The 25802-nt window shown below is 38.9% G+C and overlaps 1 protein-coding gene across 1 annotated transcript in view; it reads left to right on the top strand.

Moving 5' to 3' along the window:
* The window catches only part of USH2A (usherin), a 392303-nt gene that overhangs the window by 345003 nt on the left and 21498 nt on the right, over positions 1 to 25802 (top strand). The window contains exons 61-63 of the mRNA XM_061990105.1: positions 17758 to 17985; positions 18802 to 20318; positions 21287 to 21608. Of these exons, the coding sequence (XP_061846089.1) occupies positions 17758 to 17985; positions 18802 to 20318; positions 21287 to 21608 (2067 nt within the window). The remainder of the gene's footprint in view (positions 1 to 17757; positions 17986 to 18801; positions 20319 to 21286; positions 21609 to 25802) is intronic.

Here is a 25802-nt window from a genome sequence, read left to right as displayed (position 1 = left end):
GAATATTCTTCCCTTTGTGCCATGTTGTGTGTGACTGCACTAAATCTGCTCTAAAAACAAGGTTTTGGTAAGCTACAGATGCTTTTTCATATATAAGTGGGAAATAAAAATGGAGAAGGAGGAGGCAGAAATTTGGTGAGTAATATGTACAGCTGTTTTTCAAATTAGATATCTGCTTAAAAATGCTTAATTGGATTTGACTAGATTTTAATTCATGTTTAACCAACATTCTTAAGTGGATGTATCAAGCAACTCCAAGATAACACTCTTTGTTGGGAAAGTCATAGGGCAGCTTCCTAAAATCCCCAGGGTCATGCCCAACAGCTACAGATACAGGAATTCTTCAGCTGATAATTAGAAAGGCCATCCCCCATTCCATTCCTCTGTCCCACGCCCCTCCACAGATAAGGTTTTTTGTTCAAATTGGCTGAAAATTGTGTGAATATATTTTACAGGGATTTTTAACAAGCAATGTATAATTTTAATCCTACCTCATTTTTAAAAAAGCAAGAGCAAGCCATATGACTCACGAGAATTGATAATATAACATAGAGCCTCATACCTCTGGGGACTCCATTTGAATCTAATCCAGGTCTACAGTCACCAAAGTCATTCTCATCAAACAGCCGTGGGGTGTCCTATGCAAGATAAGTTTAGTATTCTCAGCTGACCTCCTGTCCTTTCTCTTTACTGCTCCCTTTTGAATCCATTCCCATCACTCAGCTTCACAGCCTCATTCAAGCTCATCTTCCCTATGCTTGTTGCAGTTTCCTATTTTCTGCCTGCCAGGTGACCTCTCTCTCTCCTCCTTTTCTGACGTTACAAAAAAGCACTGGAATGCATCTATAATCTTACCGCACTCATTTTTTAGGGGGCGAGACCCTAATTCCTACACAGTGCAAAAATATGAGTTTATCAAGAGAAAGCTCTTTGGGAGTAGGAATGGGTGTCTGTTAATTTTCAGCACTATATAAATATTATTTTTGAGACTATAATAGTAATTACGGTGAATAGGGGCCAGATGGCCTCTGTATCTAGAAAGCAGAATGGCAGTGTATTTTTAATGGATTTAAATTTTACTTTTTTACACAAAGGTAATATTAAATTCTGTGTTATAGGTACCTGACAGATGAGTATGGTTCTGACTTTTGGTTTTTGTTAAAGTAATTACTAATGTCATGCTTGGATACTTTTGCCCACTACAGCCTTGGTCTGTGGTGAGGTCTTTGTTGTTGCTTTTTTTTTTTTCTTTAAGGATGGTTATTGATCTCTTGCTGAGCTGAGATTTCAGTTTTATGCCAGATAGTTTGATTAATGGGTTGGTTTCTGTAAGTGGACTGAATGGGGATAGGAAGCACAAGCCGCTCATGCCGCCAACCCTAACTCCGTCAAGACGCATAGCTCATTATGAAACAGTTATCAAGTATACATGAAAAATTAATTGGGCTCAGTTTGATTCTGAAAAGGATCAGCTTTCTACTTGGCGGTCCCCCCAATCTTTCCAGATGTTGCACGCTAGCCCCTCGAGAAGCAGCGAAGGGAGATGTATTAATACATTGTATTGATTAGATCAAGACCCCTGACAGTTATTTGTAGAGATACCATCTGGCTGCTGTTCGAATTCCTTCACCAAAAACAGGACGTGACATGTTATTAATCTCAACTCTCTAAGTATAGACAGTTGCCTTTTCTGCTAAACCGCATTTTACCATTCTGTAGGAGATGGAGGCAGACCTGAAGGGTGCTGAAATTAAGGTTATTACACAAATTGAGCCATATGGTCCAAATATTTCAGCAAGAAAATTGCCAGGCAATAAAAATTGCTCCTGCCTTCCTAATGGTGTAAATTACAGTTTAACCATGGCTCTAATGATGTCCTTCTGCCGCGCTTAACTACTGTTACATGAAGGACATTGTTTTAAAAATATAAAAAACAAGTAAATGCCAGCAGCGTGTTTTACAATCTGTTAGTGTGTCATTAAGAACACTGTCAGAATTACATAAACATAATGGCAGGCAACCTAGCATACAAAAGAACGAGTATGGAAATAGAAAGTGTCTTGAAAACTCCTTTAGCTCTGTAATGTCAAGAGCCTTTTCCCTTCTGGAACTTTTCCAGTATGGGAAAACATGGCTGCTTATTTGTTCCAGTTCTCACACAGGCTCTGATGGAGATTTAAAAGCAGAAAAAAGATACTGAATATTCCGATGCACTTTGAACAGGTGACAGTGGAGGGCTATAAATTTACTATTGCATTATATGGGAACTGTATATAAAGTTAACTGACTATGAAAAAGAAATCCAAAATGTGACTGTCTTTTCAAGCTGAAGTGTTATTTTCATTCTTTTGGATCACAATGGGACTTTCTGATATTTTTCAGACTCTTTGGGTAATTGCAGAGTGGTAACATGGTTTCAAAGCTCAACAGCTCTGTGAATTTTACTAACAGACTTAGCAATTCTAAAAAAAATGTTTATTAAAAATAACTGTAACTTATTTGTTATTAAAACCAAAATGAAAGTAGTTGTGTAGTCACCAGATGCATTACTGATTGATTCTGGTGATTCATCATACAGTGTGGAAATTAAATTGCAAATAAGTGAATAATTAGCCAATGAGGTTTCATTTCAAAAACACTCATCCAATTATTCAGTTCAAGATTGAGTTTGACCACAGAATTGCAAAATCACTGAATGGTGGGGGTTGGAAGGGACCTCTTGAGATCATATAGTCCAACTCCTCTGTTAAAGCAGATCTACCTCGACCAGATCACACAGGAATGTGTCCAGGCGGGTTTGGAAAACCTTCAGAGAAAATAACTTCCCTTGACTTGCTGGCCATACTCCTCTTAATGCACCCTAAGTTACCACATCTACTTTAAACTATATGCAGATTTTAGTAGTTCATGTAAGTCACAACTTTTGGTAGAATAACATAACACAGCCATGTTACCAGCTTGGGATCTGGTTGACTGAGCACCCATCTATGGTTCAGGGGAGATGCAATTGGGTAAATCTGTACCGTTTTTGTAGAAGTTACTGCTGGTAACAAAGGCATCCTGAGCCCTACCACTACCACTTCTACTTCCCTGGATCTGGTGAGCAGCCAGAGGTGCTACTTCTCTCTCCTGTGCACCTTTGAAGACTAAAGCTTCCACATCTTTGCAAGGGCACCCAGTTGCTACTGGGTGTTCATACTGGTTGACATGCATTTTGACAATGTTGAAAACACAACTGAGTAATGTCAAACTGACAAATGGAAGAAAGGAGACTGAGTTAACCTACTGGGTTGTCTGGTTAGTGAATGAGCTGAAAGCAGCTCTTGCAATTCTCTTCAAACCTAGCATAGTTTCTGAATCATATAAAGGTCTTGTTTGTGTGTGGAACAGGCAAAAGATGACAGGGGACTTTTACTGTTGACAAATTTAAGTTGAGCCCAAACCAGATAGTTAATCAGATTCAATAAGGTTCAAAACAGTCTTTTTATCTGTCCTTCCTGCTTCTCAATACCAGTATGATCACAAATGAAAGCACTAAAGCATAACTAATTCATGCTTGGTTGGTTTGTTTCCAAATAAACCAAAGGCAGAAAGTAGTAGACTGTTGTGAAGATGGCAGTCTGAACACTTCCCATGAAGACTGTGTGAGGGTAATTCACACACATGTAATCTGTATTAGGAGGAAACAAAGCCCAGTTTATGAGTTTATCCCGTCACAAAGTATGAGTATTTCCCTCAGCACCTTGAACTTTTAATCTGACCAGTTACAGAAATGCATGGCAAATGGGATCTGGAACATCTAAGTATATGCTCTACTCACATGTACCGGTAGTGGACAGATTTTATTGTTTAACTCTAAAAATTGTATTATATTTTTAAGTCTATTTCTGTAGCATTCCTCAAATGAAATCTCTTCAGTCTTTAAAGAAAGAAAGAGAGAGGTCGGTACAGATGTCCCTCCACCAGCATCTAACAGTCTGGCAGATTTGGAAATTATATACTCATTGAACGGTTTTATGAATGTCAAAAACTGTGAACACAGAGAAGCTTCTACTCATGAAGTGGAGAGCTTTCTGGAAGAACCCCTGCCAAAGTTGCTAACAGAGTCAGAGAAAATTTTCTGACTTTATTAGCAGATGCCATGTTTTAGCTTTTAAGGCGTCAAACATTATTTGTTATACCTCTGGCAATGTCAGCCTGCTTTATTCCCTCCACCAAAGATGTCAAAAATGTTTCTTCCTCCCTTCCTTTCCCTCCACAAATCTTCCTTTCAAGAACACATTTAGAGAGTGATGAGTGATATAGGGAGCAGGAATTAATTCCCATGCTGAAGGTGTAGTAGAAAATAACATTTTTCAGAAAATGTCTTTTTTCAGATTGGACCTGCAGCACAGTATCCTCCCCTAAGATCTTTGACTTTGCAGCTGTAGGGTGTCTTTTTTAAACTAAGCCATGTTTGCTCTACCTCTTCTTAATGAAGCATGTGTGTCTTCTAAACACTCCTCTGCCCACACTACCCTAACTTAGAGACCATGTCACTGCTAGGGTACGGTCCACCTGAATGAGTCCCCTGGAGCGCATGATGTCTGTGTGCCAAAGGGTCTCTGAGAAGTCATATATTCAGAACAGGAAGATGAACAGAGGTCTCACTATCTGTTCAACCTACTGGGTCATATCACAAATCATTACTCATTTTGTTTCTGAATTTTTCTCCAAGTATTTTTCCAAGTTTGTTCCCAGCACATTAGAATAGATTGATCCCTTTTTTTTTTCACAACCAGAGCAGAATTCCTGGCCTGAGACAAATCCTCAATGCACTGTGGAGATGCTGCTCTAGTGGCTGCAAAAAAGGCACCATGTTTACAACTGCCCCACAAAATCAGAATTGCAAATGCAGATTTAATATAGCGAGAGAGTGAGGGAAGTAGACTCCTTGCAATGATAAATTTTCTATATTTTTGCCATAAAGAAAACTTTACTCTGCACAAACAAAATTAAAGAAACTTTGCAGAGCTCTTTTATTTCAACAGGCTTTAAAAAAGAATTAATGAGAAGCCTGGAAGATGTCTTTTCCCAGATGAAATGAAGTATTATTCTTGTCATTATGGTATCATAAAATTATTTTTTATTGTTTTCTCTTCAGGGGTTCAAGATAGAGGATAATTTAAATTTTCTCTAATGCTAGTCTATGCTAGAAATGCTAGACTCATGATGTACCAATAGATCATGAGATTTATGCTATAGTTGTAGCTTAAGACAGTGACATATTTAAGTACTGTGCTTAATGTTACTGGAAAGTCCTCACCTAAAAAGGCTGTATAGCGACCCTGAGAGCAGATGAGAAAAACATCACCTTTTCCACCAGGTAACACAATACTTTGAGCTTTGGTTTCTTTCCTGTCAAATATAATGCCCCCTTAGCAGACAAATAGAGCAGGGAACGTAGTGCTTTTAAAATAGAATCTCTCTCAGAGAGAAATTTGCAACAGCTCTTTAGCATCCTGTATTTTTTCATCTTTCGCATCCTACACAGAAGGGTCACAACGTATTCAATTGCTTTGTTAACAAACCACCATAATATTTGGTTTGAGAGTGTTAATGGAAATTTTTAACCACACTGAGCAATATAATGTCAGAAAATCATTACCAAACTGTTGACTTGTGCATGGAAATCAAAAATCAGGAATCTGCTTCAATATTACAGATTAACTAAACTCAATCTCTATTCTGGTTGAATGCCATCTACATACACCATTAAGTTTTGCTTTTTTACTCATGGAGACCCTGATCCTCGAAAAGGCAAGAGAGAGCTTACGTTGGTTTTGGAGTGTTTTAAAACAGCTGCAGTTTAACTTCTGAAGCTATCAATAGTTTTCTATTTCACCTTAAGAAAAAAAGAAAGCATTTACCTGAGTAGCCTGTTGCTGTGTGCTGACTGAAAATGTTACTGGCTTCTTGGGCCTATGAGTCTTAATTGAAGCAAAAGTCTCAGTTCTGAATTCTAAAAATTTACTTTAGATGGCCAAAACAGGCTACTGTGTCTAATCAATCTTGAGAGATCGAGTGAGGCTTTTCTGACAGATCATTCAAACCTCTGACTCACTTTGGAGGACCCTCCCTTCTTCTGCACAGAGTATAGAGAGTAACTGAGGACACTAGCTACAAAAGTTTTGTGTTGAAACGTAGGAGCCCTATTTCCCATAGTGCCTATCTTCATCCTTGAGCACTTGAATACATCTGCAAGTCTGACCTAAAATGACAAAACTGTGGTAATTTCTTTTTGAATTGCTCATTTATAACATGCATACACGCAGATAATCAATAGATGAGACAGTGAAACTAGTGGATTTACAAGTTAATATGCTGGAGTCAATAATGTGCTGTAAAGACATTTTCAATTCTGCAATCAGCATGATGTTTTTTTGTAGTAAGCTTAAATATATACCTGTACAATTGGTGATCTATGTTAATTCCCCAAGTAACTTAAATATACAAGGGAAACAGAGAATCTGAACTAAACTTGTTATGCTTCAGTTTCAAGTAATATTTCAATATTTGCATCTTTCATCTCATCCCTAATTACCACATCTTGCTAGTATAAGTCACAAGCATCTCAGACTTTCTTCTGTTTTGGTGGGAGCTTTGCACTGAGAAGCCAAGCCAGACTAGAAAGTCTTAGTGAATGTGTAACCCCATGAAAAGACAGGATTAAAAATTCTGGTTTATTTATGCATTGATGTTTAAGAGTGAAGCTAGCTAGCTGCTTTTCATGTCTGCACTGCAGTAGATTTAGCTGTCTACTTTTCTGTGCATGTGTATGAATCTAGTGTTCTGACAGCATAGAAAATGGGAATGGGCAGTCTGCAGACACAGCTTCCTATGCCATGTCAAGGTGAGATTCTTCCCAATGGTATGCCTTAAGAGGCTTAAGCTAGAAGGAATTGTAGCTGTATGAGCCTAGGAGGATCTGGACATTCTTCCATCCACTGGGTTCACTTGGTTTCAAGACATTCAACCTGCAAACTCTATATCTGCTCTTTTTCCTTGTCTGCTTTTCAACTCTTTTCTTAGTGTGAAGCTGATTCTGAACCTTCATATGACACGACATAGCTGGTAAGGGATGCAATATTATGTGCCCTTGTCGCAAAGAAGGCCAATGGCATCCCAGGGCCCATTGCCTGAGAGTATCACCAGGCCACCTGGGTGATCAGCAGGTCAAAGGAGGTTCTCCTCCTTCTCTACTCTGCCTTGATAAGGCCACAATACTGTGTCCAGTTCTGGGCTCCCCAGCTCAAGAGAGACAGGGAACTTCTGCAGAAGAGTCCAGCAGAGGGCTACAAAATTGAAGAGGGGACTAGAACATCTGTCTTATGAGGAAAGGCTGCAGGATCTGGGGCTGTTTAGCCTGGAGAAGAGAAGACTTAGGTGAGACCTCATTAACACTTACAGGTACTTATAGGGTGGATGTCAGGAGGATGAGGCAACACTTTTTTGTCTGTTGTGTCCAATGACAGAACAAGGGGTAATGGGCGTAAGCTGGAATTTCCAGTGTGTGAGGGAGCACTGAAGCAGGCTGCCCAGGGAGGGAAATCTCCTTCTCTGGAGGCTTTCAGAACCCACCTGGATGTGCTCCTGTATGACTTGATATAGGTGCACCTGCTTTAGCAGAAGGATTGGACCACACAATCTCTAGAGGTCCCTGCCAATCCCTACCATTCTGTGATTCTACAAATATATAGCTTAATCTTTATCAGACCTCATTGTATTCATGAGCAGTGCAGTCCATAGCAGCCACAATGGGATAATAATATTTTTGCTTCTTGCCATCATGTGACACAGAGGCTTTTCAGGTTACATCTTGAGGCTTTCCACTGGTTTATATAAGCAGTAGGAGCAGGGATCCACTGTAGCAATTCCCTGTGCCAAATTTCTGGGGAACATCTCGCAAGTTCTGCAAGGAAGGTGTCAGATCTCTGATGAACCTGTCAGTATTTTGATGGTAAGCTATGCTTTGCTGACGAGTATGTCCCTAAAATGTACACCTAAATATACGTCTAATCAAAATCTCCTGTTAATATTCAGAAGATAGGCTGAACTCTTCTCCAACTACAAAAGAGAGGGCAGGCTTCCCTACCTGCATAAGCAGTGTGCTTCTGGCCTTCTGCTAAGAGTGACTGATCTGCACAAAAAGATGCAGAGCGTATTTTTTCCTGGGAATGGACTGGCATCAGTGGAGTGCACCTTTCCCGAGCTTCTACCTGCATGCTTTCATTTACTTTCAACCTGTCTGTTTGTAGAGCAGGTATTTTCATGTAGGAAGTATAAAGCATTAGTGGAAGGAATGAAAAATATGGTGAAGGAAAGCCTTTGAAGAGATAGGTATTTGCATATTTTTGGGCCATCGTTTTTTAAGATGACATTTTCAATTCAGCCACATAATCAGTCTAAACTTTGGCCTTTGTAATGTAACTCCAAGTAAATTGTTTATGCTTACCTTTTAATATCTCTCAGAAGTCATTACATATATAGCAGGCAAAGTTTGAATGAAAAGTTAAGACTGTTCACTACAGGGCAGAAAAAAAAAAGAATAAAACAGTAGGAAGTAAAAACCTTTTAGTCTCCTTTAAAATGTTGCTTTTATTTTCTATTGTGTTGGCAGAAAGCAGGGATTTAAAGCTGTGAATTGCCTTGAGGCTGTGCTATCTTCCTCTACTTAGCAGCAGTAGAACTGCTCTTTTTTGCATGCGTTGGGTGAGAGATACAAGGACTCGGAGTGATAGAGAAAAGGGAATAAAGCAAGTTTGTGGTTAACAATAATATGACACATCTATTGTACCTGTGTAAAATGACATCTAAAACAATATTGATGTGTCCTGAAGCTGCACACAGTAACACAGGGGGATATCCTGAGACTTAATTAATTAACATTTGTAACATGATGTGAGATTATATGATGAAAATCATACGTAACTGCAAAGTCTTAGTTTTATGGAGTACAACTGACATTCAGTGGCATTTTCAAGGAAATCGATGTGGGAGTTCACCTACAGTCTATGCAAAGATTCAGATTGTCCTTGTACAAATCCTCTCAAAGATTTTATTAAACTTTTTTTTTTTCTCTTTGCATTTCTTTTTCCCCATTGTGACTGTTAAGGTACAAAACTTGTGCAAAGGTAGAAACTGAAAATAATTGCCTTTATAAGGAAATAATAAGGGGTTTGGTGTCTCTGTTTTACATTCAACAATAATATAGCCAAACTGTCTTTTTCAAATTTTACAGAGAATAGATGCTTCCAGATACTGTGCCCAGTTAATTTGAAGGTCAGATGGGAGAAGTTTTAGTGTTCAGAGACACTTTTCTTCTCAATATCATATGTGATGTAGTTTGAAGAGAGATGAAGAGCACTGCTCAGGTATATGTAGTCACAAATGTCATAGAGGAGTGATGTGAATGCTGGAAAAAACAATCCTTCAAATAAAAACAAAAGCCAAAACATTTGATAATAACAAGGGTGTGTTCTTTCTACAGCAAAGCAAAACTGATTGCCACAAGATACCTTGAGATGACAAGTTCAGGTATATAAATTCTGCATTTTTATGGATTACAAAAAACATCTGTGATTTCTTTATATTGATTTAAAATTAACGGAGCCCTCCTGCAAAACACCTGCCACGCTGAACGTTACTAGAAAAAAAGCCCCAAACACCTACCCCCGCCCTCCCCCCCAGATCTGAGACTAAGGAGACACCAAAGTCCAGATTGTGTTTCTTCTGACAAAAGCATTTGACTTTGTTCTGGCCATCAGCCAATGTATCAAATGGAAAATACGGTTTATGGCATTAGGAAAAATATAACATTAACCCCCTAATGCTCTGTATTAAGGGATGTACCCCCTACCATTTGCAGGTTTGAGCCCTTAGGCTCTAGCTGCTGTTTTACAGCAGCAGTGGTTTATCTTTCCTTTGTCTTGCCTATAGACAGCATAGAACAAGTCCATGGGAGGAACAATGCCCCTACATGTTAATGAATATTGGATGGAAGTTGCTACTCAGCAGAAGCATTATGTGTGGCACTTATTTTAAACATATCCCTAGAGTTCAGCTATATTGAGTGCACTAGTTGTAATGTAGAAATACAAACCCCAGTCAGGGCTTGCCTGTTTGCCTTTCCTAGCTTTTTACCTTCCCTGAAGACACGTTTCTATTCCAAATTGTAATGCTCCACCTGAAGGATCATTCATTCTGTTCCCCTTGTGACCAACGCAGACTCAACGAATGGCAAATTCTGCAATGCCTGATGAGTTTATGCAGATTCCAGATTACACAGTGTGTGAATCTGGAACATCACAAAAACCTCCCAGCTCAATACTATAGCATTTCACATTGCCTTAGTATATTGCTGGATTTCATATACCACTAAGTCTTTGCTGATTTATCTGGTCTATCCTCTCTCACTCTCATCAAATCTTCACAAATCTTTACAACCACTGACCGGAATATACAATATATTTGCATTTTAACAAGGATGGCACATAACTAGTTTTGAGTGGGATTTTTATTTTGCTTTACTTCTTGCTTACCTCAAATAAATAGTATTAAAGTTTTCACTTCAGATTCTGCCTGTCTTATTTTGAAGAGAAACTTAGTCTAGTTCTTCATATCCAGAATGATTATGGAAAGGAAGAAGTGTTGTTCAGGTTAAGTAAGGATGGCAGATTTGAACTGACCAAGACAACAGTTTGGAGAAAAGAGTCCCACCAGGTATCTAGTTTATAAAAAGAGCAGCTTCCCTCCTTCTCCATCACTTTCTCATGATGAGAAATAAGCATTGTTTAAAATGGAAATATGTGGGATAGAAAAAAATAAAGAAGGTGCAGAACTCTGGTTTATTATACAGTAGGTCTTGTGAGTGGTTTAAGAGATAAAATATTAATGTTAGGAAAACATGTTGACATCATCTTCTAGGTGATATCTACAGTGGAATGTCATGTCATTGATATTTTGGTTTGTTTGATTTATTTAGTCACACAGAAAAAAATCACTTTTATATTTCAATTTTTCTTAGTACAAATTAGACAAATACAGATGAAAATATATTTTTTTAGAATAAAAAATGTAACACTAAGCAATGTTTTAAGAACTTAAATAATTATGTAAGAAAAGGAAAGGGAAAAAGAGAAAAAGGAAGAGGAGAGCGAGAGGAGAAGGCTACTGAAGTGCTAACTGTGCCCAAAGAAAGTTTTATTGAGGTTTTACCAGGAAAAGTGTGACATTGTTGGTGGTTTAAAAGCATACTGCTACCCAAAGGCCAACACAGAATGCAGCATGCTAAATGTGCTTGATTTCATTTTAATCTGCGGTACATCCTAGTTTTCTTTGTGGCGCTTTGCCTTCAAGTCAAAGCTGGGGATTCAAATGCCTGGTGAGACTGTAGCAAATCCCCAGGTGTACCAGGAAAGAAAACCGTTTGCTGTGAAAATTGACACCAACGGGACTAGACAGAATCAGCTACATGCAATTCACAGTTTCTTACATGCTTCTGCCAGAAGGAAGAAAATGAATTGCAATGTAATATTTCTATACCAGGTACTAATTGTTGTTGTTTGCAGGATATTTTAAACTTAAATTAGTGCTGTTTCTAAAGGTTTTTCTCTCATAGAGTCCGTGAGCCCACAGGACTGTTCCCAGAGGAAATGGCTCGGTTATGATGTGCTGTGTGATACTGGGTGTGCAAATTAGGTTTTTTTATTTAAAACAGCTGCTAACGTGGTACTGTTAGGAAGGAACAGGAATGTGGAGTCATAGTGGATAAACGACTAGTGTGCTCTGTTGTTGATGGCCAAACTACTATTGTTTTAAAAATAAATTGCTAAATCATTCTTAAAGTTTAAAAAAACCCAAACTTTCTGTTTCCCTGGAATCTTAAGGAAGGAATATTTTATGATCATGCAATCAAAGTTTATGTTTTAATAAATAAGCCATTTTATGAGCTTTGCTCTGTAACTTGAATCTATTCTATTTTTAAAATATTTTTTCCCAAAATTCGTTTATAAAAAAGCAATTTAAAATATAATGAATTCCTGACTGTCATTTCCTAGCCACTGTAGAAGAAAAGACTGCATCAATTAACCACAGGGCTGGGAAAGGAAGATTGCCTTTACATCTCAACCAAAGACATTTCAGAAGAATATTCCCTGGGAAAAACTGTTTCAAAATTATTTTAGCTTTAATAAGGAAATGTCTGCCTTTAGAGATGTAAATTCTTTAATAAAATGATCAGTTTCCTTGCATAATGCTCAAGCTTTCTTATGTACCATAAAAACTATCACCAATATGGTAGCTATTAGTGATATTGAAGGCCTGCTGGGTAATGTCAAATAGTACCATAATGATCTAAAATAAAAATCTGTATTGAAAGACAATTTTAAAATTACAAAATGAAACACAAAGTTCTTAAAATGTAAAATTTTATAAGTGAAATTTGCCAAAAAAAAGAGAGAAATAATTTAGATTTTTTTTCACAAGTTGTGAGGAAAATAAGTAGTGAAACATAATTTCTGATGAAAATGGAAATTCTGTTCACCTCTAAGCAAGATAATTTCTGGTAAATCAAATAATATTTTTATTTCTGTTTACCTAACCTGTGAGATTTTTCAGTAATTCCATGGGAATAATTTATATTCTGGTGCAGACTGTTACAAGAATGCATTCATAGATTCTGTGTGTAATCATAAATTATATCCTTTTGAATTTGAGCATAAGGCTTTAAGAATACAATATTTTTTTAATGGAAAAGACACAGTGTGCATGATACAAGCATGAGAAGGAAGGCAACCCAAAAGGAAAGCTAGGGATTGCATACGGATGTGAACTTAGTGCAATTTTTAGCGTGATGGCAGGGGATAAGAAGTAGGCTGGCAAATAAGAGCAAACATCAGAGTCAAGATGGAAGCACTCCAAGTGCTTTGCAGAAAATAGCAAAAAATCTGGGTTAGATGGGGAACTGGATAAGAGGATAAGAACAAAGGTGAAGATAAAGTGAGTATCTTAGTAAAAGCCCAAGCTTTCCCTATCAGTTCTGTCACTTGTGGAGGAATCTGTTTGACTTCTTTGATGGAGAATTTGAAAACTGGCATCAGAGGATTGGTGGGATTAACTTTCTCATGGCCAGGAGACCATAGCTCTCACCTCCCCTGTCCAGAGAGAGTTGGGTATTTCTGCCTCTTTAGACAAGGGAATGTCATACCAAATTACCTTCCCATCATTTATGTCAGTGAGTTATGAAAGAAAAGGTTTAGATTCCTGTATCAGTACTACTGTTAGCAGTATGGTAGTGTCTGACGGCACTTACTTTAGTTAGGGTCTCACAGAAAGAATGAGCTAGCTTTCTATTCAGATATCAGAGAGACCTGCCAAATAGGGATTACCATACAAAGAGAAGATAGGGAGAGAGAAGAAACTAGAGCTTAACCTTAACAAGACTGGTGATGACTTGCTGAGTTTTCATGATTACCCCTGAAGAAGGGACAGATATTCAAGCTGCCTGTTGGGCAACTCTTCAGAGGCTCAGAGATCTTCTGATGTATCTGTCACATTTTGAGCTCGTGCCCTGAGACCTGGGCAACTGGGTAAGCTGGCCTGCCTTGAAAGAAGAGGAAAAGCCCAGAGTGACACCACTGGAAAGTGCTGTTTCATCAGATCGATAGATTCAAAGATGACTAGGTTGTATAGTTGTATGCAGTTTAAACATTTGTGCAGGGAGTCCACCCGTGCAGAGTATTATTGACAGCTACAGATCAATGCTAATTTTTGATCATTTTCAACCTACAAAGACCTCTTGACCCTGTTGCCACCTTAGGGGCACTTCAAGTAGTCAAAAGCAATCACAGTAGGTAGTATAAAATCATCAGACCCTTGAAGGCTACACAACCTTGCCTGTGCCCAGGAGTAAGACTGAGAGGTAGCAAGGAAGGCAGGCACCTTGCATTATGGATGCTGCTGCCTTTGAATGGCATGAAAGACTATGCTAATTTGCTTCCAGACTTTAAGTGACTTCTGTGCTCATGAATTAAAAAATAAACAAACAAAAAAAGCAATCTGAAGCAAATCTTGACAAATACATTATTCATGATTCATGTTCTCTCGTTTTATGTTTTGAAAAATGTGTTAAAACAAGGTTTTATTTTAAATAACTTCTATTGTAATTTACAGTTAGAAAAGTGGAATTAGCCAAGGAGTGTATTTATTGCTGTTAACAGCTTGTGCTGCCACTGGCAGCAAATGAAGAATTTTACACAGCAAAACCAAAGGTGCAGTCCTGCCCGGAGCAGTGGTAGTGCTGCCAGTGCTGTGCAAGGGCAAGGCACCGGGCTGCCAAAAGCCAGGGCCGTGTCAAAGGCTGGGCTCTGGGCTGCAGTGCGGGGATCAGATCACTATAACTCGTTGTGGCTTGGCTCTGTAGTGCTTGCATTGAAAAGACAGGCATTATAGAAGCAATACAAGTTTGCAAACACAAACATTTGCTGGATTATTCTTAATTTAATGACTGAGTGAGAATGGTTTGCAGTAGGAGACGGAGAAATGAAGGCTTGTAGTCCATTGGATTTCGTGGTCGGTCAGTCTACGAACATCTTAATGTTCACATTAAAATTTTATTTTGTTGCCCTGCTTTTAATGGTGAATGAAATCTGGACTGTTAGCAGTGTGTAAACATGGGATATATGAGTTCATGGCTTTGCAGACAAAGACTGGGAGAATATTCCATGCAATGATTTTGATCCTGTGCCTGTTTAAGGCCGTGTCGTTGTCTGCTAAAGCCAAAAATTACTGTGCAATCCTTTGCAAGGTGTATTTTGCTCTTTGTATTTGACTATCCTGGCAGGACAATATTTCTAGGCTGAAAATGTCACAGGAGGACATAAAGTAATTTTTAAAATGAATCACTGAGACTGCCATCCGTCCTCTTTTCAGCATCAACCTTTGAGCTGAGCAAATTCAAAAATGGCAGCAGTGCAGGGGGAGAAAATGTGTCTTCATATTCTAGGAGTTCGTCCCCTGAGCTTACTTCAAACCAAACAAAACAAAAATACATGTAAACCATTTGCTCTTCAAGAAGTATCTGTAGGAGCCAGGGATAAAAGTTATCCCTGGAAGGAATGGTTTAGCAGTCTCCAGAGAGCACGATGAACTGCAGGCAAAGAAATCATAGAATCATAGAATCGCTGAATGGCATCCTTGTTTCATTTCAAAGTGTGGTGAGGATTGTAAATAATTAAATCTTGGGGTTTAGTGGGAAAACAGTAGGGGATGATGAAAAATAAGCTGATTTTCTGTTAAAAAAAAGAAATAAATCACGTGTTTTGTAGTGTTCTCCTCACAAAAACCCACCCTGATGATGCAACTGATTAGAAAGTAGAGCCATTGGCTTCCGTATGATGTTTGTAATAATGTGTTTGTACCCTCAGAGAGGCTCTGTGTTGCAGTTCGAGGGCAGTAATTTAATGTTGTGCGCTCCATTCCTCCCATCGCCACCCCCGAACCACGGAATGTAAATTTTAGGCTTTTAAAAGTTCTGTTTTGAAAACCTAATAGATAACCATCCTCATAAAATCTATTAATACAGACTACATCCAATTGTAAAGCTAATTTTAATTATGTTTTGTGCCAACATAATTTCTGATGCCAGATTTTTATGCTAAGCATGAACTTCAATTTGAGCTCTGTTCTTTAACCCGCAGTTCATAATTTTGCGTTCAGCTGTATAGGTTTTTTGGCTATGGCAGTCTGAACGCTTCCACTTTCAAGGATCTAAGCCATAAATGTTTATTAAAAGAATCTATAATGAAATCAGTTTTGTTATTTTTTTAATGGCTGCCTTGAGTATGTTGGATGACTGAACGCACGTTGTTAATCATTAAGTACTCATGTTACAAAAAGTGTTTGATAGTATTGCCATCTAGGGGCTAAACTAAATTCTCCACACTGAAATAAACTGTAATTGAACAGGTGCTGCTATTGACAATATACATATGTTTTTGCTTTATAGCCCACATGCTTTCCATGTTTCTTATGACAAAAGATATCTCTAAATGTCCCACAGCAGCCAGAGCTTTTTTATATATAATCTGTTTGAGGTGATTGCTATTTGCATTTGAGCTTATGCTTTTTTTGGCAGTGATGACTGGGAATTCCTAACAAAGAATTATACTTTTTTGCATTATTAATCTTGCTAGTGTTTGCCCTGTTTAACAGAAAAAGGAATCATTTATCAGAAAAGTATGTTTATAATCTGTACTTGTGGCATCTTCAGATTTAATATTCATAATGGTCATTCAAATGCTTTGCTATATTTATCTAAAAGACTAACCCATTGTTGTGAGGAAATAACTATTTAAATATTGATGATCTAACTTTTAATATTTAAAAAAAGAAATTAATATTTCTTTAAAATTTGTTTCTGAGTCTGATAGCTTAACAAATGCTTAAATATTAAACAATTGGAAATGTTAGCATTTAACAACTTAATACGACTTACTGAAACTGGGAAATTGACTTCAGCTGTTTCTGTCACATGAAGGAAACTGAATTTCTGCACTCCCCTTCTTGACATCTATATAACTAATGCAAAAGCACAACTAAAAATGCTGTTCAATACATTGGTGATCAGCTGAACTGCATCCTTCCTCGCTCCTCTGATGGGACAAATCTGAGCAGTCTCCTGCTGAAACACGTTACTCCTGTTCTTTGTTAGCTGCTGTATCTTTTGTGGCTGTTCAAAATAATCCTATGGCTGTATGGCCTTTCTACCTAGATCTGCATTCTGCTGAGGCTCGCTTTGCCTCGTGTTTTAGCAGTTTCAGGTCAGTGTCAGATGCTTTTTAGGGTAAGATGGAAAAGGCCATGAGCTGCAATGCCAGTGGCCCCTGGCCATGGCTGACGTCCCTCAGTCTCCATCCACCCACACGCTCCTGTGCTGGGCTGTAGTCTGGTATGACCCAATGGGATTCACGAATAGCCATGCTCCTCCTAGCTTCTCTCTACTGGTCCACTTACCTGTGTCCCTATTTGCAGTATAGCTGCTTCCTCCAACCCCGAAAAACACAGAGGGCTCTTGTAAGGCTGCGCCACAATTGTCTGACTTTGTGACTTTATCTCAAGCAACATCTTTACAAAGCAGGAACTAGAACCTAGTCTGTTCCCTCCCCATCCCCTACTTTCTCCCCTCTTTTGCTTCTAAGAAGTTTGTTTTCAGTAAGGAAACTGCTCTTGGAAACGATGTTGTCTATGCAGATTACAATGCTCTGAGTAGCTAGACAGGATGGTATGCCTGTCAAACTTCACATCTACACACAGGTTTGTAACAATTCTGTAGAGGCAGGTATCATCTAAATACCCCAGGTTTTTATGTGTGCTTAAATCCTTCAGAGTACCAGACCCATTCTCACTGAGCAAAGATCAGACACATGCTAAACAAAGTGTAAAGGTTCTTTGGTAGCTGAGATTCGGACTGCATGGGACTCCCCAGGAGTCAAATCCAAAGACTCTACCATAACAATAGGTGGTTTTTAAAAGCCTGAGAGTTTCTTTTGGTGGTTCAGTTATGGAAACTCATGGAAAAAAGAATCCTAGTAACCAGATGGGGCATTCTGCGAAGTGATCAGAAGTGACCCAGAGCTGAGACCTCATTTTCCAAGTGACATAAACCACAGATGCTGATTACTTTTTTAACTAACTCAAACATCTGTATTCTTGCTTCAGGGAACAAAGCATCAGGCTCATTTATTTGGATTGAAACCTTTCACAACATATCATATTCATGTCGTAGCTGTAAACAATGCTGGGCAGGTTTCAAGCCCCTGGACATCTGTGCGCACATTGGAAGCTTCGCCCAGTGGCCTGAGCAACTTCACTGTGGAAAAGAAAGAAAATGGCAGGGCTCTACTGCTAAAGTGGTCAGAGCCCTCCCAGCCCAATGGTGTGATTAAGGTAATTTTCATCTTGACACTTGATCAAAGAAGAGAAGGCAAATGCTGAATATCAAATTAAAACCTTTTTTGCTGAAAAGGACACTATCAAATGTGTTATACTTTAAAATAAGAGAGAAGTCTGACAGAAGCACAAGGCACTCTGTGAGTGCTCTCTGCTTGTGACTGTATTAAAATGAGTGTTAAGATTCCTGTACTACCCCATGACTGTAAATGTTCATTTACAGTGAACAAAATTGTTCATTTAATGTATGGAAAGCTACATGGGAAAGCTCATAATCTTACTTGGTGTACAATAGACATTGCCAAAATGTTCTTCTAGAAAACCTGGATTTGACAGAATGTTGTTCTGAAATTTAGGACATCTTTTATCTCAGTGGTTTCAACTGAGTATGAACCTTTACCTGTAAGATTTGCAACTAAAAGAGTTTATGTGATTTTTCTCTAGAATTAAGTCTGTGAGATTTGTGCTAGCCTGTGAGAGCCTCTCAATGAAACAATAACAAACACATTTAATGAAAACCATCACTAAGTGATTTATTACTGCACCCAAAATGAAAAAAAATCATGAAAATCAGATCAAAGCATTTCTTTTATATCAATGATTTCTTTGTGTACTGATTGTTACCAGTAAAGAAGTAAGTTTTTGAATCATTGGAGAATAGTCCTTACCCTATTGGAAAGATTAAGGTGTCTCATCTACTGGTTATTGACAATAATTGTTCTTGTATGGGTTTTGGGGTTTTTTTCTTTTATCCTTACTTCTATCCTTTCTTTCCTCTCTGCTTTTATTTTTTTTCCTTTCTTTATTCATTAGACCTACAATATTTTCAGCGATGACAACCTGGAGTACAGTGGTTTATCTCGCCAGTTCCTCTTCAGACGCCTTGAGCCATACACCCTCTATACCCTCATACTGGAGGCTTGCAATGCAGCAGGCTGCACTCGTTCCCCACCCCAGCCGGTCCGAACAGATGAAGCAGCCCCAGTCTCTCAGATGGCACCTGTAATCTGGGCAGTGAACGCTACCAATGTTGAACTGAGCTGGTTGCAGCCAATTAACCCCAACGGAAAAATAATTCGTTATGAAGTTATTCACAGATGCACAAAAGAAAGTGCTGCAGGGTACAGAGCAAAAACAGAAGATGAGAAAATTGTTTTCACAGAATATAACACTGAAAGTAACACATTCATATATAATGATAAAGGTTTGCAGCCATGGACAAGGTATGAATATAAAATACGCACCTGGAACGCAGAAGGCTATGCTGACAGCTCCTGGACAGTGGCAAAAACAAGTCAAACTGCTCCCAAAGGTCTTGCTGTCCCCAGGTTATCCTTGGTGTCAGTTAACCCCCGTAAAGTGCTCATCTCATGGGCCCCCCCGGCACAGCCCAATGGTATTCTTCAGTCATACAGGCTGCTAAAGAATGATGTTCTCTACCCGTTCAGCTTTGACGCTGCCACTTTCAACTACACAGACGAAGACTTGCTGCCCTATTCAATGTACAACTATGCGATAGTTGCCTGTACGATGGGAGGCTGCTCTACTAGTGACCCAGCTGCCATACAGACGCTGGAAGCACCTCCTGCCTTAGTGGACCCACCATCTCTGCAGGCTGTCAGTGCCACGCAAATTAATGCATCTTGGGCACCTCCTCAAATACAAAACGGACATATCACCAGGTACATACTGAAATTAAACAATGAAGAGCGTTATCCTGGCAAAAGTTTGCAAATGTTGGTTTCTAATCTACAGCCTTACACGCAGTATGATTTTGCACTGATTGCTTGTACTGCTGGGGGCTGCACATCCAGCATATCCCAGTCAGTGATGACCATGGAGGCTCCGCCATTAAATATGGAAGCTCCCAGACTGCTTGTCATGGGCTCGGAGTCAATTGAGATCACATGGAAACTTCCAGCCAACCCCAATGGTAAAATCACGAGCTACGAGCTAAGGAGGGATGGTGTTCTTGTTTACTCAGGTCTGGAAACTCGGTATCTTGATTTCACCTTAATGCCAGGCATGGAGTACAGCTACACTATCACAGCAAATAACAGTCAAGGGAGTGTGACCAGCCCACCAGCTCAGATAAAAACCAACCCCTCTGCTCCATCTGGGATGTTGCCTCCTAGGTTGCAGGCATGGTCCTCAAAGGAGGTTTTGGTGGCCTGGGATCCTCCTATCAAAGTAAATGGTGACATTAGAAATTACACAATCTCGATCCACAAGCCTGCTGAAACAGAAAAGAAAACTGTTTACTTTGATGCATCACATGTTTCCTTCCTGAGACGGTCGTACATAGTGGCAGAACTGCAACCCTACAGGAGGTAAGTCTGGAAGTCCTCATTCATTGAATAAATGCTGCAAGGTGATTCAGTGGGCTGTCACACAGCTCAGCCATCTTGTTTAGACAGATTGTCAGACTCATGGGGTTTTGTTTCCTAAAATGCATGAGATAAAACCAGGAATTTTTTTAAATTGATAGTAACACGAGCTATGCATCATCTTGAAGATGTGCATAGTGTTGACTAAGGTTGTAATTATTACAAGGGGTAATTCAGCACTCTGCTAAATCCCCAAAGCTTTAGTGTTGTAATTGTGTATCTTTTGCACGATGTCTGCATTTAAGAATAAATAGGGCTTTAGCTGACAAAGTCTGGGATGGGAAGACCAAAAACTGTCAGCTAGCCCATTCACAGGGCAGATGAACTAAGATTAATGGAGTCACACCAAGTCATACAAGTGACTTTTGTTTAAGTGAAAGCTAAAAATTAAAAGATGGCTTTGAACTCCGGTACAGAGGGAGTGCACTTGATAGTGAAGTATCTTCCCCACTAAGTCTTCATTATTTACCTGACCTTTTCTTATGTATTTGCATAGGCACCACCTGTGTGTTACATGGCTGATAATTCTGTCTACTATTTACATATAACTAAGCTAAATCCAAAGAGAGAAGAGTAACAGAGTTAAGTTCTAGAGCTCTCAAATAACATCAAAATAGTCTCCTACGGTGAATCATTTTGATTCGTGTCATCAAAATAAAACTGGTTTTGATCCCGTGACTCCTGCAGATATTAACTCTGCTCTGAAAAAAGATAACAAATGGAAACATTTGACAGCATTCTTCCTTTTTGCTACATGAGGCATCACATATAATCTGTGTGTTCATACAAATGGTTTTCTTATTAAATGCCAAAGACCAAGATAAATGATAAAGTCCCCTAACCCTCATGCAAAGTCTACATTTGTATTTGCAATGTTTTAATCACTTTGTTCCTGATTTGTGTTCCCGAAGGTATGAAGTACAGGTCCAAGCATGCACAGAGCTGGGTTGTGCCTCTAGTGAGTGGGCATCAGTACAGACTCTGGAGGCACCACCAGCAGTGCAGCCGGCTCCTCTGATAGAAATACAGACAACAGCTGGGGGCTTCCAACTGACTTCTTCCATCCTGTGGACTGGGCCCCAGCAGCCAAATGGGAAGATTTTATACTATGAGCTTTACAGAAGGCAAACGACTCAATCCCACATAAATTTAGATCTCACACTTGTTTACAATGGTTCTTCAACCTCCTTCAAAGACGACAAGTTGCTGCCTTACACAGAATATGAATATCAGGTGGGAACTGAAGCCATTTAGCAGCTTTGATTATTATTTCAGCACCTTTTGAGAACCTTACTTTACAACTACAATGAACATATACGTCTCATTTCTAATGTTAATAGTATTGTGATACCTAAATGGTTGTTGTTAATGTATTTTAAGTAGTTGAGAAGCTGAAAATAATTTTACACATGCAGTACATTCATTCAGAATTCACTTTCTTTAACTGAATCATAAATGCCTGTTTCTTTTATGTTAAATGTTTGTGTCTCCGCTCTAGAGCTTTCTCTAGTGTTACGTGAGTAGCGCAAAACTCTAGTCCTTAGAAGGCAGTTTAATTTCATTAGTTTTTCTTTCTTTTTCCATTGTACCTCAATCTATTCTAAATTACTTTTTACTTAAAGTGCTTTACATCAAGAGAGACTGGGATTGTTTTCTCTTTAAATTAGACATTACAGTCACATGCAGTTTTTGTGAGTGCTTCAAAGGTGAATTTGTTGTTGATGGTTAGTGTTACTTCTCATGCACATAGATATTTTTATTATCCTTTTTTAAGAGGCTAAGATAAAGCAAGCACACTAGCTCTGCCATTCCTTCACCTGTGTTTTCTGTGTCAAAGTTGCAAGTTTTAGCGTTATTTTTTAGTCATACAGTGCTAGTGCTAAAGTAAGGCTTTACTTGATTTCATCCTGTGAATTAAAAACTTTGCTATTTATAACCATCTGAAATCTTTCCTAAGTTTTCGTATGAGTTGATAGAATTTAGACTCTCACCAAAAAAAAAAAAAATCCTTGAATTTGTTGTTTCTAAAAGTAAGTGGATGTAGTATTGTAACAGGATGACATCGATTTTTGAATATAGTGTTGTCCATGAACAGGCATGCTTATCTGAACAGGATACTAGTAAGCCTCACTACTGATTCTGTATTCAATATTTGAACACATGGTATATCTTGAATATGAGTTTGACAATGCTCAAAAGTCTTTACAACATTTTTCCTTAAAACAAAACAAAACAAAAGCCCAGTTGTTCAAGCATGGGTTTGTTTTGATATAAATGAAACATGGTGCATTCCACAGCTTAAGTTCCTTCAAGGGGGTGGCAATCTTTCTTTTACAGGCTCATTTGCTTTGTAGGATCACAAGATAATTCAGTTTTGAAGGTCTCTCAGGAGGCTATCTAGTTCAACTTCCTGCTTAAAGCAGGGTCAGTTAAGAGGTCAGATAAGATTGCTCAGAGCTTTATCCGGTTGCATCTTGAAAAACTCCAGAGAGCAAGATTGTATAACCTCTTGGGGCAGCCTGTTCCACTGGTCACCTCTCCTCATTGTGAAAAGGTTGCTTTGTTAGGTTCAGTCTGAACCTCTTGTTCATCTTTGTCTTAGCCTGTGGGTAGGTGCTGGGGGACTGCAGTCAAGTATCTCCAAAGCCATCTCTTCTCCAGGCTGAAGAAGCCCTAGTCTCACAGCTTCTCCTCATAGACCAACTTCTCAACCCTCTGATTGCCTTAGTGGCCCTCCACTGAAGTTGATCCCATTTATCAATATCTTCCTTGTGTTTGGAGGCCCAAACAGAACAAATGCTGAGTAAAGGCATGTAACCACTTCCTTTAATTGTCTGGCTATGCTCTTGTTAAACAGCTCAAGATGCTGTTGGCCATCTCTGGTGCCAGATTACACTGCAGGCTCACACTGAGCTTTCTACTTAAGACCTCCTTCTATCTGTTATGGATAACAAAGAAAGATTCTTGACCAGATTCCTGTAGTTTACCATGTTGTATTCAAGATTTCGCTTTTTACCTTGGTTCTGCTCTATAATAGGGTTGAGCTATTGACTGGGACCCCAAATAATTTTGGGAGTCTTTAGCTGATGACCATTTATTTCTCCCTGAGAAGTTTTTGTATACATGTGTTTGTCTTCTGCTCATGTCACTTGCAGCAGTCCTCTGGGATCTGTTCTGAACCACTCCATTGTTGACAATTTCTCTCTCATCTGTAAGACAAGTTATTCATAAATACAGAGCTTGGCTTTTACTATTATGCTGATGAAACCCAGATTTATATTTCACTTAAACTGGATATTGATTCTGCTGTCTCTGCATCTGAGGCTTGTTTGCTGGACATAGAGCTTTAAATGCAACTTAATTTCCTCCAGCAAAATGCAGATAAAATCAAAACGCTGTGATGGGCTTCTCTCCAGGATTTTTGGAGGTGTTGAGATTTAGAGTTCAATGAACCCTGACAGCTTCTTTGGAAATGAAATCGTGATTTTGAAGGGTTTCATTGTTTTGGTTTTTTTTTTCCCCCTGGAAGCTTCAGCTGACTATTTAAGACTTGTAAGACTAGACACAAAAGTTTCACTTTTAGAAACTATTAAGTGAATTTAGAAGCTTGTGCTTGTCAAAGGGACTAGGCTCCCTAAGTGCTTAGGTCACTATTGTTCAAGGAAGTACTTCTATTCTTCAAGGCAGAGATCTGCATAAGCATATTAACACCTGCTAGGTTTCAGTGGGTTTTTAGGAGTCATTAAATTGCCTGCTGTCCTGTGTACTCAGAAATAATTACTTAGATCTTTTAAATTCCCTCTATCGGTCCATTTGTACACTTAGATATTTGCATTTTCTAGAGCATCTGGCCTTTTAGGTATTTGTTGGAATGCTGCCTGAGATCCTCAACTGTATTAAAGAGATGCAATTGCATGATCTCTTGGGGAAAAAAAAAAAAGTTAAACTTTACAACTCATGGTGCCTAATGAGTTTGAAAGTATAATGTTTTGATTCCTGGAATATATCTGAAACAAGCCCTTCTCAGGAATTCTTGAGAAGGGCTTGTAATGTTTCCATATAGCCACTTACAGAGTCAGACCTCTTTTTCTCAGCTAAGGAAAGGTCCTTTTGAACAGAGACTTGTGACATTGAGTGCTATTCTGCAAAGCAGAGCTCTCAGAGTATGGTGTAATTTCCATGCAAATGCAATGTCACTCCTCCACAATTGTGCTTAATTGTGTACTTCAGACTGCTTCTTTAGATTAATGATTTAATGTCTTCCTGATTTGGGACACATTTCCTTTTGGCATGTATGGAACATGTAAAAGACATACAAGTAGGATTGTCTCTTTTCTGAAAGTTTTATGACTCCCTGCAGATGTTTATTCTCTGGGAGGACTCTGCACCAAGAAAGGGTCTCCAGCACTCAAGTTGCCTGCCTCCAGCTGCTGCAGGAGGCACAACGGCCCTCTTGTTTGTGAAGCATACTTCTCACACTGCGGCTACTGCAGCCAAATGAAGAGTCTAGGAAATACCCCAAGATGTACCAGGGAAAATATGTTTTGAGTCCTCCATGTTGTACTCTCAAAGAGAAAACAAATCATAGTCTCACTCTGGAAAGATAAAGAGGAAAAAATGGTAGCAAAGACATGAAGATTAAGGAAGGACCAGCTACATGGAATGTAGAATATGTCACTCCTCTTGATCACTTTTCAGAGATGACAAGAATGACACCCGGTTTACCAGCCTGTCTCTCAAATCTTTGGCCAAGCTCCAGTTTGTCTTGCTTGGTTACTGACAGCTCAGTGACTTCTACAGCTTAAAATGGGGTGAAACAAGTTTTCTGACTGGACAGTGATGGATAGTAACTCATTTGTAATATCCCTTATATCTGGCTCCTTCACATTGTTTTAATTCACCATTTCCTTCCATCTCCTTGACAGAAAGATGCACCACAAAGTAGTGACATAAAATAAAATGTAGTTTTTTCTTGCACTCCCTGCTTGCTATCCCTTCCTCATTTCATTTGGAAGAATGTTCTTTCTCATAAGGTTTGTTGTGCTCCCTGCTTTCAAATAAAGAGAGCTTCTCATACTATGCCTTCATGAGCTTGACCTCAACTTCTGAAAAGTAAAGCAGACATAACTTTACTGTTTCAGTGATGTAATGGCTCTACCTACTCTGAATACCCTTTTGCAGAATGAGATGCTTTCTTTTCCCTGGCAGAGGGAACACAGCAAGGAGAAGGGCCATTTGAAACCACGTGATTTCTTTCATTAAGCCCCACTTCAGGCGCTATGTTTCTGTTGTCAGCACCATCCTAAATTCAAGTGTGTAAACAGTGTATTGGTGCAACACACCTTGATTTTTGTTCATTAAACTAAATACAGATAGTAGTCTGTGAGACTGTGAACAGCACCACTCCTGCAAAAGCCTTCTCAATAA

This window comes from Colius striatus, chromosome 2 (assembly GCF_028858725.1).
Source record: "Colius striatus isolate bColStr4 chromosome 2, bColStr4.1.hap1, whole genome shotgun sequence".
In the NCBI taxonomy this organism is placed as follows: Eukaryota; Metazoa; Chordata; class Aves; order Coliiformes; family Coliidae; genus Colius; species Colius striatus.
This window is presented reverse-complemented; position numbering and strand designations above follow the sequence as displayed.